The sequence below is a fragment of the Myotis brandtii genome, unplaced genomic scaffold (assembly GCF_000412655.1).
Source record: "Myotis brandtii unplaced genomic scaffold, ASM41265v1 scaffold456, whole genome shotgun sequence".
In the NCBI taxonomy this organism is placed as follows: Eukaryota; Metazoa; Chordata; class Mammalia; order Chiroptera; family Vespertilionidae; genus Myotis; species Myotis brandtii.
The window spans coordinates 2761745-2774377 of record NW_005367431.1 but is presented as its reverse complement, the minus strand read 5'-3'; the positions used below and the strand labels follow the sequence as shown (position 1 = coordinate 2774377).

At 42.2% G+C, this 12633-nt stretch overlaps 1 protein-coding gene across 3 annotated transcripts in view; it reads right to left on the bottom strand.

Moving 5' to 3' along the window:
* Positions 1–12633, bottom strand: part of WASF2 (WAS protein family, member 2) — a 31847-nt gene that overhangs the window by 18540 nt on the left and 674 nt on the right. The window contains exons 1-2 of one of the 3 annotated variants that reach the window (XM_014546840.1): positions 8998–9026; positions 2656–2828 (exon numbers count right to left, since the gene is read on the bottom strand). In XM_014546840.1, the coding sequence (XP_014402326.1) occupies positions 2656–2785 (130 nt within the window). In that variant the 5' untranslated portion in view covers positions 2786–2828; positions 8998–9026. Of the gene's footprint in view, positions 1–2655; positions 2829–4227; positions 4307–8997; positions 9027–12633 lie in introns of those variants that run through there. The other 2 variants (XM_005875128.2, XM_014546842.1) reach the window with 2 other exon arrangements.

Below are 12633 nucleotides of genomic sequence, written 5' to 3'. Positions count from 1 at the left end.
GAAACATCGATCAGCTGCCTCCTGTACACCCGCCACTGGGGATGTGCCTGCAATCAAGGTACATGCCCTTGACCGGAATCAAACCTGGGACCCTTCAGTCCGCAGGCCGACGCTCCATCCACTGAGCCAAACCAGTTAGGTCACAGCCTTAACTTTTAAAAATTCAAACAACTCAGAATTAGAAAAGTAAAAAGTGGTATTTGCATGTTTGGTAGACAACTGTGGCAGGGGTATAGGCTTAAGATTTGTAAGATTTTTTGGTGTATAGATTGAGGGGTTGATCAGAGAAAGGGAAGCCAGGAGGAGGCTAGGGCAATAGTGTAGGTGAGAGTCAACAAAGGTCTGAACCAGGGCCCTATTGGCAGAGACAGAGTGCAGGGGACTGAGACGAGAAATCCTTGATGAGCAGCGATATCTTCAAGGAGCCTTGATCTTAGCAACTCACAGCAGAGACTGACTTGCCTCTTACTGGCTGCTGTCTCTCTAAGCAAGTTATCCTACTTTTCTGCGCCTTCATTCCTTCATCTGAAAAAATAGAAATATCATCTATTTTTACAGGATTATTGAGAAGATTAAATGAGATCATGTATGTCAAGATCCTATTAAAACCTGGCATAAAGTAGGCAGTCAACAAATATGAGTTTCCTTCTCACCCTCTCCCCATTCTCCCCTTAAGATTTATTTTTCTGTCTCCTCTGGTATATTATAAGCTCCTGGCAGGCAGAGACCATTTCTTTTCTTTTCTTTTTAAAAAAATATATATATTTTTTATTGATTTCAGAGAAGAAGGGAGAGGGAGAGAGAGACAGAAACATCAATGATGAGAGAGAATCACTGATTGGCTGCCTCCTGCATGCCCCCTACTGGGGATCAAACCTAAACTCAGGCATGTTCCCTTGACCAGAATTGAACCCGGGCCCCTTCAGTCTGCAGGCCAACACTTTATCCACTGAGCCAAACCGGCTAAGGCCAGAGACCATTTCTCATTGCTGTATCCCCTCAGCACTGAACATAAAGTATGTTCAATAGATGTTTATAGGATGAATAAAGGGTCATTAGCTCCACGATGTAAGGAAATCCTGTTTCTGTAGGCACAAGCTGATCCTGGCCCTCAGATCAGCTTCCTTAAGATAGGAGTGGTCTGATCACAGATGGGAGAGTGAGCAATGTCATCCATCAACACTACCCTGAAAAAACACCTGAGAGCGAGCCTACCTCCTGCTGAGTGAGAATAAGCAGCATCATTAGCTAGATGTCCTTTGTCCTATGAAGAAGGAACCAGTGTGTGATTGCCTTCCACCCATTTGGCTACTCAGGGTGACAGAGGCAGAAATGATGCTTTTAAGAAGCAGTGAGGCACTCTGCAGCTTTCATGTGCTTCCTTGTCAGCGGCACTGCTGTCAACGTTCCTTTGTGTAAGGCAGGCATCGACAGGGTTTCGTTTCCTCGTGACGCCCATCCAGGTTTCCCTAAGTCCTGGATCAACCGCGATGGCCTCTGAGCTAGGTGAAGGCTTAGGAATCTCAGACCCCATATATCATCTGGTCACTGCGCTCTGTCTCCTCAGGCCCCTATTTTAAAGGCAGGGTCTATTACTATCTGGGGGAATGCAGGCTTTCTTGATACTATTCCACTGCCTTTACTAAGGACAGTGATGCGACAGGAGGAGTGAATGTCTGAAATAATTCACACCAAGATGCCTTTGCTAAGGAAGATCACTAAAATACCATGTTGATGGAGGTTCTTATGGGGAGCTGGAGTGGCACTACACAAACGCACAGCCTATCTAAGCATCTGCCCTTCCCATACCTCAGCTTCAAGCAAACAAAGTCAGCTTGATTCAGAATGAAATCCAAACCACATGTATGTACCCCACCCAAGGCAATCTCATTCATTCTTGCCAATTAAAAAAAAAAAAAAAAAAGATACAGTTGAGCTGGCTTTCCCTCAGCTCCAAAACAGACTGGACTACACCCTCCCCCCATCCTCCTCCTAGAGAAGAATGGCTCCAGCTACAATTTGTGTCACTGTGTGTTCATGCAGCTTGCAAAACTCCCAATACCCCGGAGATTGCAGAAGTAATTTGTACCCTGAACTTGGACCTGGGGGCTTGCAGCACAATTAAATGTGTACCAGGGTAGACAAGTCAGCCAGAATCTCTCTGAGTGCATGTTTGCTTTACTCCTCTTTGGGAAGAAGGGGGTGGGGGATGTCGGGTAGATGTGACTATTGGCACATCTGAGGCTTCAACAAAGTCAGGCTACATTGAACAGTTCGTGCAATTACAGGCACATTCCCCAACCCAAGATACTGTTCTGTGAACCTCCCACTTTACACACACAGAATTCTGCTCTGTCATTCCATCTGCAGTTTCTGCTGCAGCCCTTCCTGCCACCCTTCCTACAGATTTCTTTAGAAGCAGGTGGAGAGGGAGGTGGAGGGAGCCTAGAGGGTGGTGGCAGATGAAGAAAGGGTTGAGGGGAAGAGTCTGTACCAAAAAGCAGCCTCTCTTGGGGGAGAGGGGGGTGGGATACATTTTTGCATTACCTAGGGAAGGCAGATGGGGGAGAAATAGTTACACAGGAGGAGAAGGGAACTAAATAAAGAGCACCAACGACCCCTGAGGGCAAAGCACAGGCTCTCTGCGGCACTCACTCAGGCTGCCCAGCTGTCGGATGACATTTGCCAGGGTGATGTTGGTCACGCATTCCAGCTCGCTTCTAACACTAGGCAACGTCTGACGGCACAGGTGCCTTGGCTCGATGTTCCTCGTTACTAACGGCATGGTGGACCTGCTTCAGGCAATGTTCTGAATGATGAAAAACAACCTAAAAAAGAAATAACAGGAAAGTATTACTCAACCACAAATTCCAGGCACACTAGGGCAGTGTAAGTCTTTTTGTCTTGCTCTGATCTAAAACAGCTTTAAAAAATCTTCTCTCTCCCTATCTTTTTTTTTTTTTTTTTTAAAAAACCCCCCCCCCCCCTTCCCCTAACCGGTTTGGCTCAGTGGATAGAGCGTCAGCCTGCGGACTCAAGGGTCCCAGGTTCGATTCCAGTCAAGGGCATGTACCTTGGTTGCGGGCACATCCCCAGTGGGGAGTGTGCAGGAGGCAGCTGATCGATGTTTCTCTCTCATCGATGTTTCTAACTCTCTATTCCTCTCCCTTCCTCTCTGTAAAAAATCAATAAAATATATATATATAAAAAGAATCCCCTCAATACCTCCCCCAACCACCACCTTTTTAAGGTTTGGTACAGGATTGCTGGTAAGTGCAGAGATTCTGCACTGGTGACTGCTGGCGGGGGTACTACAGACAGCATTTAAAAAAAACTAAAAACCTTAAAACAAGTATGCTCTAACCAACAAGAATCTCCAGAGGCAAGGAGTTATGGTCAGAAAACAGCCCATTTAGCAGATCCTAGAAGGTACAGATCCTATTCTTGGGGTGTCCAGGGTAGATCAGATTCCAGATGATCAATTATAAGGATCAAAAAAGAGCTTTTGTCATCTGATAATCTCATCTCCATAATGAAATTAAGTTACCAATAGTGATTCCATGGATCTACATCAGGACATAATTTCTCCAGTTCTTCCCTGATGAACGACTGTTAACGTACAACTAAATACTGGCTGCCAGTATCTATTAGCACTGCTAAAGTTCAGTCTGTAAATTGACAGAAAGAATATTAAGGAAAAATTTACATGTTCAATATGTCAAACATGATGTCGAGCAAACTGTGCTTTAAGATTCCCTAGTCCTTTTCCTTCTACCCAACAGTTCCCTTTCTCTCTCCCATCTGGTTCAACACACCTGGGCCAAAGGCTCTTGAGACAGCAGGAAGTGTCTGGAGCAGATCTGGAAACCTTCCAGTTACTGTTTCTTATCCTGTCGGCTGAGCGCCTTTCCCTAGGAAATCCCCCAGCACTTCAGGTTCATTTTGAGCTATTGTTTCAGAGTTAGATTACCACATTCCTAGCTTTACAAGGATAGAAGCAGGTTTTAGTCTCAACAAAATGGATATGACTACAGCCATGGCACACTATTTCCCTATTTTGTAAAACTAAAGCTATCCAAAACAGTCTAATGATTTTCATGCTAGGGAAAATGAGTGCCGCAGATTCACTTTAAGTAAAAAGGCGAAACATAAAGGCAACATACCCAAGTCCCCAATACTGCAAACTCCTCTTAAACAACAAAAAAAGTAAAATAGAGGTTTACTTACATCAAATCTTATAACACCAGTTCATCACCAAAAAGTTGAGTGTGAATACAAAATGTTTAAACCAAACTAAATATCATAGATCTTAAAAGTGAACCAGCATATTGTCCAACCAAAAGTTAAAAAAAAAAGTAAAAGCCCTTCAGGCTCAAAGGGGGAGTAGAACCCTTTGGAACAGACTGCTCCTTGTTATGGACATTCTGATCTGCTAAGAGTAAAAATAAAACAGGAAGCCAGCAGCTTGGGGAACAAGGTTTCCTGTCACCAACAGCAACAGCCCAAGAACCAAGAGAATCAGCTGTTTGCTCATAACTCTGAAACTCCCTTTAATAGGCACTGTGTGGCAGCTGTGCCTATCTTTGGGGTGCAGAGGTGTTTCCTGAATATTTGTCTACTGTCTAAGGAAATAATTTTCATTCCGATCCTCTGCAAAGTTCCCCTTTGACTCAGTAGGTTTTCTAACCCTAACTCTGGACTTTCCTTCTAGTCTAATTCTTCTCCTCTTTTACTTAATGGAAAGGGTATTGGGTACTAAGATGCAATCTTTAGTAATTCATGGTGAAAAGAAAGTTTAGAACAGCAAAGGAGGCAGGAGGTTACAAATAAAAGAACCTCTCAGGGCTCAGTACACCATCCTCAGGATGCCCTTAGACCTCCATATTTCAAGCTTCTGAAAGAACCAGAAATTCAAAGGTGTAGTCAGAGATGACTGAAAACAGCCACTGTGGTTCCCTCCATTAGCAATAATTTCAGTCTTGTTCCAGCTTCTCAGAGGAGCTAAAAGAGCCAGATCTCCTTGAAATTCTGTGTTGAATGTGGCCATTGACAGGGCATTCCAGAAGTTCTCTCTGAACACCTAACAGAAACTGGATTCCAGATGGCTAGGTAAATGCCAGATTGGGGAGGCAGGGGGTGAGGGGCAACTTCTAAGGCCTTAGTACTTTAGCATTTATGTTTTCCCAAGTGCTTTGGGTAAGCAGACACAAATGGAGTCAATTCTGTCACCTGGGTTGGATTTACCTAAAACCAAATTTTCAATACCAAGATGGCTTCCTCTTGCCAAAAATGCCAGCTCCTATAACTAGCTAAAGAGTACGCAAAAAATGACAACATGGTGCGCGCTTTGGCAGCACATATACTAAAAGTGGAACAATACAGAGAAAATCAGCATGGCCCCTGCGCAAGGATGACACGCAAATTCATGAAGCGTTTCATATAAAAAAAAAAAAAGAAATGATAATATGTAAATAACCACCAAGACAAAACAATTAGAAAAGTATATCTGCTACTTAAAAAGTAATTTAATATGTTTCAGAGCCACCAAAAAGAGACAAGATTCCCTGTTATATGGAATTACCTGCATCACTGCTTACTTTTGTTTTGGATAATCAAGGTTAGTTATGTTTTGCATACAAAGTATGGAATTATTCATGATCTGAACCACAATAATAATTTGACCACGAAAAAAAATCCTACCTTCTGGTGAAGATAAACTTAGAAATGGGCAAAGACTTTTAGGTTCTTGGCTCTCAACTCAGTTTCAAGTTGTAGAGTTGAGACATACTGGGTTAGAACACTGACTCTGACACCTGACTAGCTGTGTGATCTTGGGTAATTTTCCTAGAGATAGTAAGTAATATAGCATACGTAAAATGTCCACTACAGGGGTAAAAAATGTAGTTATTTGTAGTTCTATGAACCCTAGAAAAATCTTCCTGGAAAATCAACTTTTTTCACTGATAAGTATTTTAAAACATTTTTATCCTTGGACTTACTATGTAGTAGAATGCAATAGTGACATACATTTAAAGAGGAAACCCCAGACTTCAATGAAATTTGGTAGGTTTTTTTCTGGAGGTGGCTCCGAGTCATGCTTCTGGACCTACTGAAGAACATAACACTCTCTCTCTCCTCCACTCTTTCACACTGGGTTCCTCATCTGAACCACAGAACAAAAAAAAAATTATTTGAGTGACTATTTTCTCAATTCTCCTCAAGACTGTACATAACTAGCATCATTCCAGATGCACTGGATAAAGTAATACATTTACATACAATGGATGTCTAATGGTATCAGGGATTAATTCTCTCTGAGGAAATCCAGCTGAGAAAGGCTCCTCTATCATCAGGTGTCACTTAGTGGAAAATTTTTGAAGCACTGAGTGCTGAGGAACCACTGAATTAAGGAAGTTACCACGATCAAGTTTGCATTTTAGACAAATCATTCTAACAGAAGCAAAGAATTTATATTTGGGCACGAGAAGGCTGGAGGGTAAGAAGACCAGTTGGGAAACTCTTCACAGGCTAAGAAGGAGACAATAGAAATCACAGACAGGTTACAGGGGTGAGTTCTGCTACCAAAACTCCTGGTAGTTTTGTACAATTAGACTCACAAAGTGATAAAATGTAGGTTTGTTTTTTAAAAGTTTCATGGAAAGAGCTAAATGCTAGTGCCAGTTACAGAAATGAAGAGAAAGTGAAGAAAACTAAGAAAGTAGTGATTCTTAGCTCAGAAAAGAAGTTTTAAATATATGAAAGAGTATAGAATGCCATGTTTTTATAGATTCAATAAAGTTCTTTTTCAGCTGTACTTTGATTAAGAAAAGTATATGCTGCCCTAACTGGTTTGGCTCAGTGGATAGAGCATCGGCCTGCGGACTGAAAGGTCCCAGGTTCGATTCCGGTCAAGGGCATGTACCTTGGTTGTGGGCACATCCCCAGTAGGAGGTGTGCAGGAGGCAGCTGATCGATGTTTCTCTCTCATCGATGTTTCTAACTCTCTATCCCTCTCCCTTCCTCTCTGTAAAAAATCAATAAAATATATTAAAAAGAAAAGTAAAGTATATGCTATAGTGATATTTGCTAATTTGGGGGTTTGAAGTGGTCTTACCTTGGGGGTTGTTACATGGGAAAGGAACTAAATTAGAACCACTGAGAAGATAAAAGTCACAGAGAAAGATTTCAATTCAGTTAGCTCTTTCAATTAGAGCTATTCTCTCTTTAAAATTATGAGTTCCCCAGACCATCCTCTGGGTGACCAGCTGTCAGGCATTTTAGGGGAGACATTCCTAGATGTTGATGTTGACAGGTCAGAATGAATGACTTTACAATGCCTTCTAAATTAAAGATAATTCTTGCTCTGTGCTACCGTTTCCTCATCTGCAAAATAAAGGGACTAAGCTAGATGACCTTTCAGAAGCTCTGAGTTTGCTTCTGCCTAACCTGCCATAACCTCCTCATGTAGCTAATATGCACTTGCATTCTGAAGCAAAGTCAGAGGCAAGTTAGGTGAATCATGGCCATGAATCAAGCCCTTCTCCAGTCTAGATTCATCTAGTTACCAGAACCTGCAGGATCCAGAATGGCCCAAAGGATGGTTCACACAGAGTCCCGAGGTTCAATTATTTACACCCTGGGAGTCTCCCAGATTGATTTGGGAGTTGGCTCCCCATAAAAGTAAAAAAAAAAAAAAAAAAAAAAAAAAAAAAAGCTTTGGACCAGTTCTAGACATCCAGCCAGGCTCAACAGCAAACCCCATCTGTACGCCTGACTATTTTCAGCCTAAGGGACTCGAGAATGAGAAGAACAAAGAAAAGACTTCAGGCATTCCTTCTTAGCCATGGCCTGGCAGTATACTGATTGGTCTAGACCAGCGATTTTCAACCTTTTTTATTTCACATAAACTACTAAAATTCTGCGGACTGGGGCAGGAGTGGAAGGAGGTGAGAAGTAGGAATTGGTAGGGTGGAAGAAGGTAATAAAGGAAGGCTGCATGTGAGAGGGAGGAGGCATTTGTAACCCATATTCTGAATTTCTGTTGTTAACAGGACAGAAGACAGATGACTGCTCGTCCCAGCAATAATGTTTATTACTAACTGTTTATTATAAATAAATAAACACTTCATTTAGATAACATTATATTTGTATAGTCGCATCCAAAAGCAAGTATATCTGAGCTATACCAATAACCATAACAACAGAAATGCCTTTCAAGGCAGTTCCTTTTTGAAACATACCTCCAAAAAGCTGATCAGCAATAGCAGGGGACGACAACATGTGGGGATGTTGTATGTGGCAATTAGGACTTCTGCTTTCACTTCAGCATTTCCCACTGTTCTATAGTTAACAGCATTTTGGATGGGGGCATATGAGAAGAGCTTTACTTTGTAGACCAGTTTTCTCTTTCAAGAGATAAGATTCTTTATGTTAAAGAATATGCATAAAGAATTTCAATTGAAAAGTCAAATAATCATTTAACTTAAAAATGAGAGCCAGCACACAGGCTTACTGTAATCTAAGTTTATCTACTAAAATGTTTAAAGAAGTATGAATTTACTGTTGAATATAGCCATCCTCACTACCATGCAACAACCACAAGCAGGAATGCCTCATTATAGACTCACACACCCACCCACATCCTGTTGAAATTCAGTGTGGAGCTGAACCTACAAATATAACCAGACTCTCTCCAAACACAAGGTGTTACTGACAAATTAGTTTAGGTCACTAGAGTAATGTGGAAAAGAGTAAGACAGAAATGGAACTCCCAAGGTGGACAGAGAAAGTATCTGATTGGGAGAAACAAGAAAAAAGAGCTTACTTGTGATGTGAAACAAGGAGAAATTTCTAATTTCATAAAGGAATACCAGCTATGGACCTACATTCAATAAATGTAAGGCTTCTTCTTATCCTGATTTGGTTGGGGGAAAGCAGCCCAGGAAATAGGACTTCTATATTCTAGTATTTCACTTTTTTTTTTTTTTAAATTCTCACCTGAGGATGTTTTTCCATCGATTTCTAGAGAGAGTGGAAGGGAGGGATGGTGGAGGAGGGGTAGGGGGACAGAGAGGGAGGAGGGAGAGAGAGAGGGAGAGAGAGAGAAACATCAACATGAGAAAGATACATCAACTGGCTGCCTCCCCCTTCGGTCTGTAGGTGGATGTTCTAACCATTGAGCAAACAGGCCAGGGCCAATATCTCACTTCTTGAGCACACTGTGTATTTATCAAAGACCATTCACACCTGGTAATTCTGTAATTTCCTATTATCTTTTTTGTGGGAAATACCACCTTTTGTTCTTACTTTTATTATGCTTCAAGCTCTAATCACAGCTTTGCTCTTAAAACTAAAATTTGGGGGGGATCATTTTCCATTCACAATTGGTTTCTTCTAGCTTCACCTATTCCATAGAAAACTGCCTCTTAAATGGCCAAAATTAGGCTTTCCTCTGAGTAGGATCCATCTGGTTGTCCAAAGGAAAATACATTTAAACTGTGAGTCAGAAACCTGGATTCCAGTCCTTAGTCTAATGATGACTGGCAATTGGGGGGATGGGGTGGGGAGGGGAGTCTCAATTCATCCTCTAGTTCAGCTGTGAGCTGCACTAAAAAAAACTCTTAAAAGATGCTATATGAAACTGGGATTTTTGTTTGCAAACTGTTCTGAACTCCAAAGAAAAGATTTATTCACATAAAATATTTCTTGTATCTCTATCTTGGCTCAAGTTCCCTGCTATGTATCCACTTAAATTATACAGGGTCTACAATGTTATCATTGATGACTTTCAGTCACAGACACAAAGTTCATTTTATTGTCGCAGTTTAATGCCAATTTCTAGCAATAGCCAATTCATCAAAATGGAATGGTCTGAAATATTCCATACTATCCATCTAAATGGGCTTACCTTTACTCTGATTAGATAAATATAAATTATAAATGATTTCATTCAGAAATGGAGAAATTTTACCTAACATTTGTGGATACTCAAGTACCAGATTTCTTTGAGCTATAATCATCAATTGAGCATTATAATCACAAAGGAATTTAACATGAATAACAACTAAGTTGCTTTGAAAAATAAATACCAACATAAAAAAGTATCAAACCTCAACAAATCAGTGCACAGGATTACTAGAAATATGTCAATAACTTGCAATATTGTGATAACAGATACCAATAGTCTTCATTTTTAAGAGCTTCCTTTCTTATTTATATCCAATGACAGAAGAGAGTGAATTCCAGTTGGTGGTGCTCAGAAATCTGAGATAAGAAGATACAAAATGCATTCTTCTCCAAGTACCTGGGCTTGAGTACCTGGGAGGAAGCCAAACCTGGGCATGTGCAACCATATGGGAAACACACAGTTGTTTTTTATGGAAGATTGTCTAATCCCACTTTACTGCCTTACTCAGAGATGGAGAGGATGGGGCTAGGCTGTAACCTTTCTTTCCTGGTTCCTGCAAGGAGCAGTGAGTACTGCACTAGGTTAAGCTCCCTATAGACAAGGTACTGGAGTACCCACTGGTGGATTAGATACAGAGGCAGGTTTGAAAATGAGGGAGAAAGGAGATAATCAGAGCCGAATCACACACCAGGCACCAAGAAAGTCTCATTTCATCCTGCCAGCTGTCTAACCATTCATTTTAATCTCTATGATGCCTCACTTCATACTTCAAGCTTCTCTGCAGTAACTGCTCCCTCTTTGGGATGGAAAGGCCAAAAAAGAAACTTACTTTACACAACTGAGAAAGGCCAGGGAAAAAAGGTTGCAGAGCAACAACAAAAAAGGATATTCAGCAAAATGTTTTGCTGACAGCTCAGGGCAATATACAAACACACTGTGTGGTCATGGAGCAGGCAGAAGCAGCAGTCCTGGATGTGACTCTTTAATACACTAAGTGAGGAGAGAGGCCTAGCAATCACAATTACATGTGAACACTAGGAGTGGAATCATGGAGCAGACAGACATATAATTCCATTCTGCTATCTGTAACAAGAATTCATTCCTGAAAAAGTGTCACACACGCACCTGTCACTAACAGCCAAGCCTCCAGCAACTAAGAGTCCGCAGCAAAGGGCAGCATACATCTACTTCTCACAAGGTCTATTCACCACTCAATACATGGTATTTATAAGAAAAAGTTCTTAAGCAGAGAGGAAAGTACGTACCCATTCTTGTCTTTCTACCCTGTTTACTGGGCTGTTACCAAAGCCCTCATAACCCAATAAGCAGTGGCACAGAGCAGCAAGAACATGGACAGTAAGAGGCAGAGGTGTGGGTTTTAACCACTACTGGCAAATTTTAGTTTGGGGATCTTGGCAAGCAGTCAAATCTCTTGGTCTGTTTCCTAAACTGTTAAATTAGTATAATGATTCCTAGTTTGTAAAGCTGTGAAGAAAAATAAAATAATCCTATATAATAAAGAGGGAATATGCAAATTAACTGTCATTCTGCCACAAAGATGGTAGTGCCCATAGTGGAGTGGGGGAGGGGTTTCCATAACACAAGATGGCTGCACCCATAGTGGAGGCCGAGTTCCCATAATGAGCCTTAACGAGCAATCAGCAGGGACCTGAGGCTGCGCCCCTTCCCTGCCCCCATGGGGCTTGACGGGGCGGGGCCTCAGGCCACGCCCCCCACCCTGGCATAGTGGAGGCCGAGTTCCCATAATGAGCCTTAACGAGCAATCAGCAGGGACCTGAGGCTGCTCCCCCTCCCCGCCCCCATGGGGCTTGACGGGGGACCTCAGGCCGTGCCCCCCACCCTAGTGCCAGGCCGGGGGACTTCAGGCCACGCCCTCAGCCCGGCAGACTTGACGGGGGACCTCAAGGTACATCCCCCGCCCTGTGCTGGGCCAGGGGACCTCAGGCTGCTCCCCCTGCCCCAGCGGAGCTTGACAAGGGTGGGACCGGCCGGGTCTGGATCTAGCCCAATGGCGGGGGGGCCAGCTGGGTCTGGGTCTCATGCGATTTTGAGGCACAAGTGGGTGGGCGGGGACTTGACTCTGGGTCCTGTGGTGTGCCCCAGACTCTGACAGGAGGAAGATTTTCATATGCATTTTACTTATTTTCTTTCATTGACACTTCTATTCTAGAGAAAGGGCAAATAGCAATATTAAAATATTTCCTCTAATTAATCCCTTTTAATGTGCATGAATTTCATGCACAGGGCCACTAGTGTATGTATACAATGCTTAACATGGTGCCTGGCACAGAACAGATTATTGCAGTTTGGTGGTGATAGTGATTGTGGAAGTACTAGTTCTACATTTATCTAGCATTTAACTATGGGCCAGGCACTGTTATAAATGTTTTATATGTGGTTCTCTTCACCATTAAAGAACATTAATAAGCTTCAGGTTGTACTAATGGTTAACTACTAATTATAGTACTCTAATCAATCAATGAATATTTATCAAGCAGACACTAGAAGACACAAAGAAGTATAAAATCCCTCCCTTGACTCCAAGAACTTATAATTGAAGAGAAGACAAAACCAAAGTAACAATCTATATACATAAAAGCCTAAGTGACCGTTAGGACCGGACAATCGGCTGGTAGCTATGACGTGCACTGACCACCAGGGAACAGGCGCTCAATGCAGGAGCTGCCCCCTGGTGCTCAGTGCAC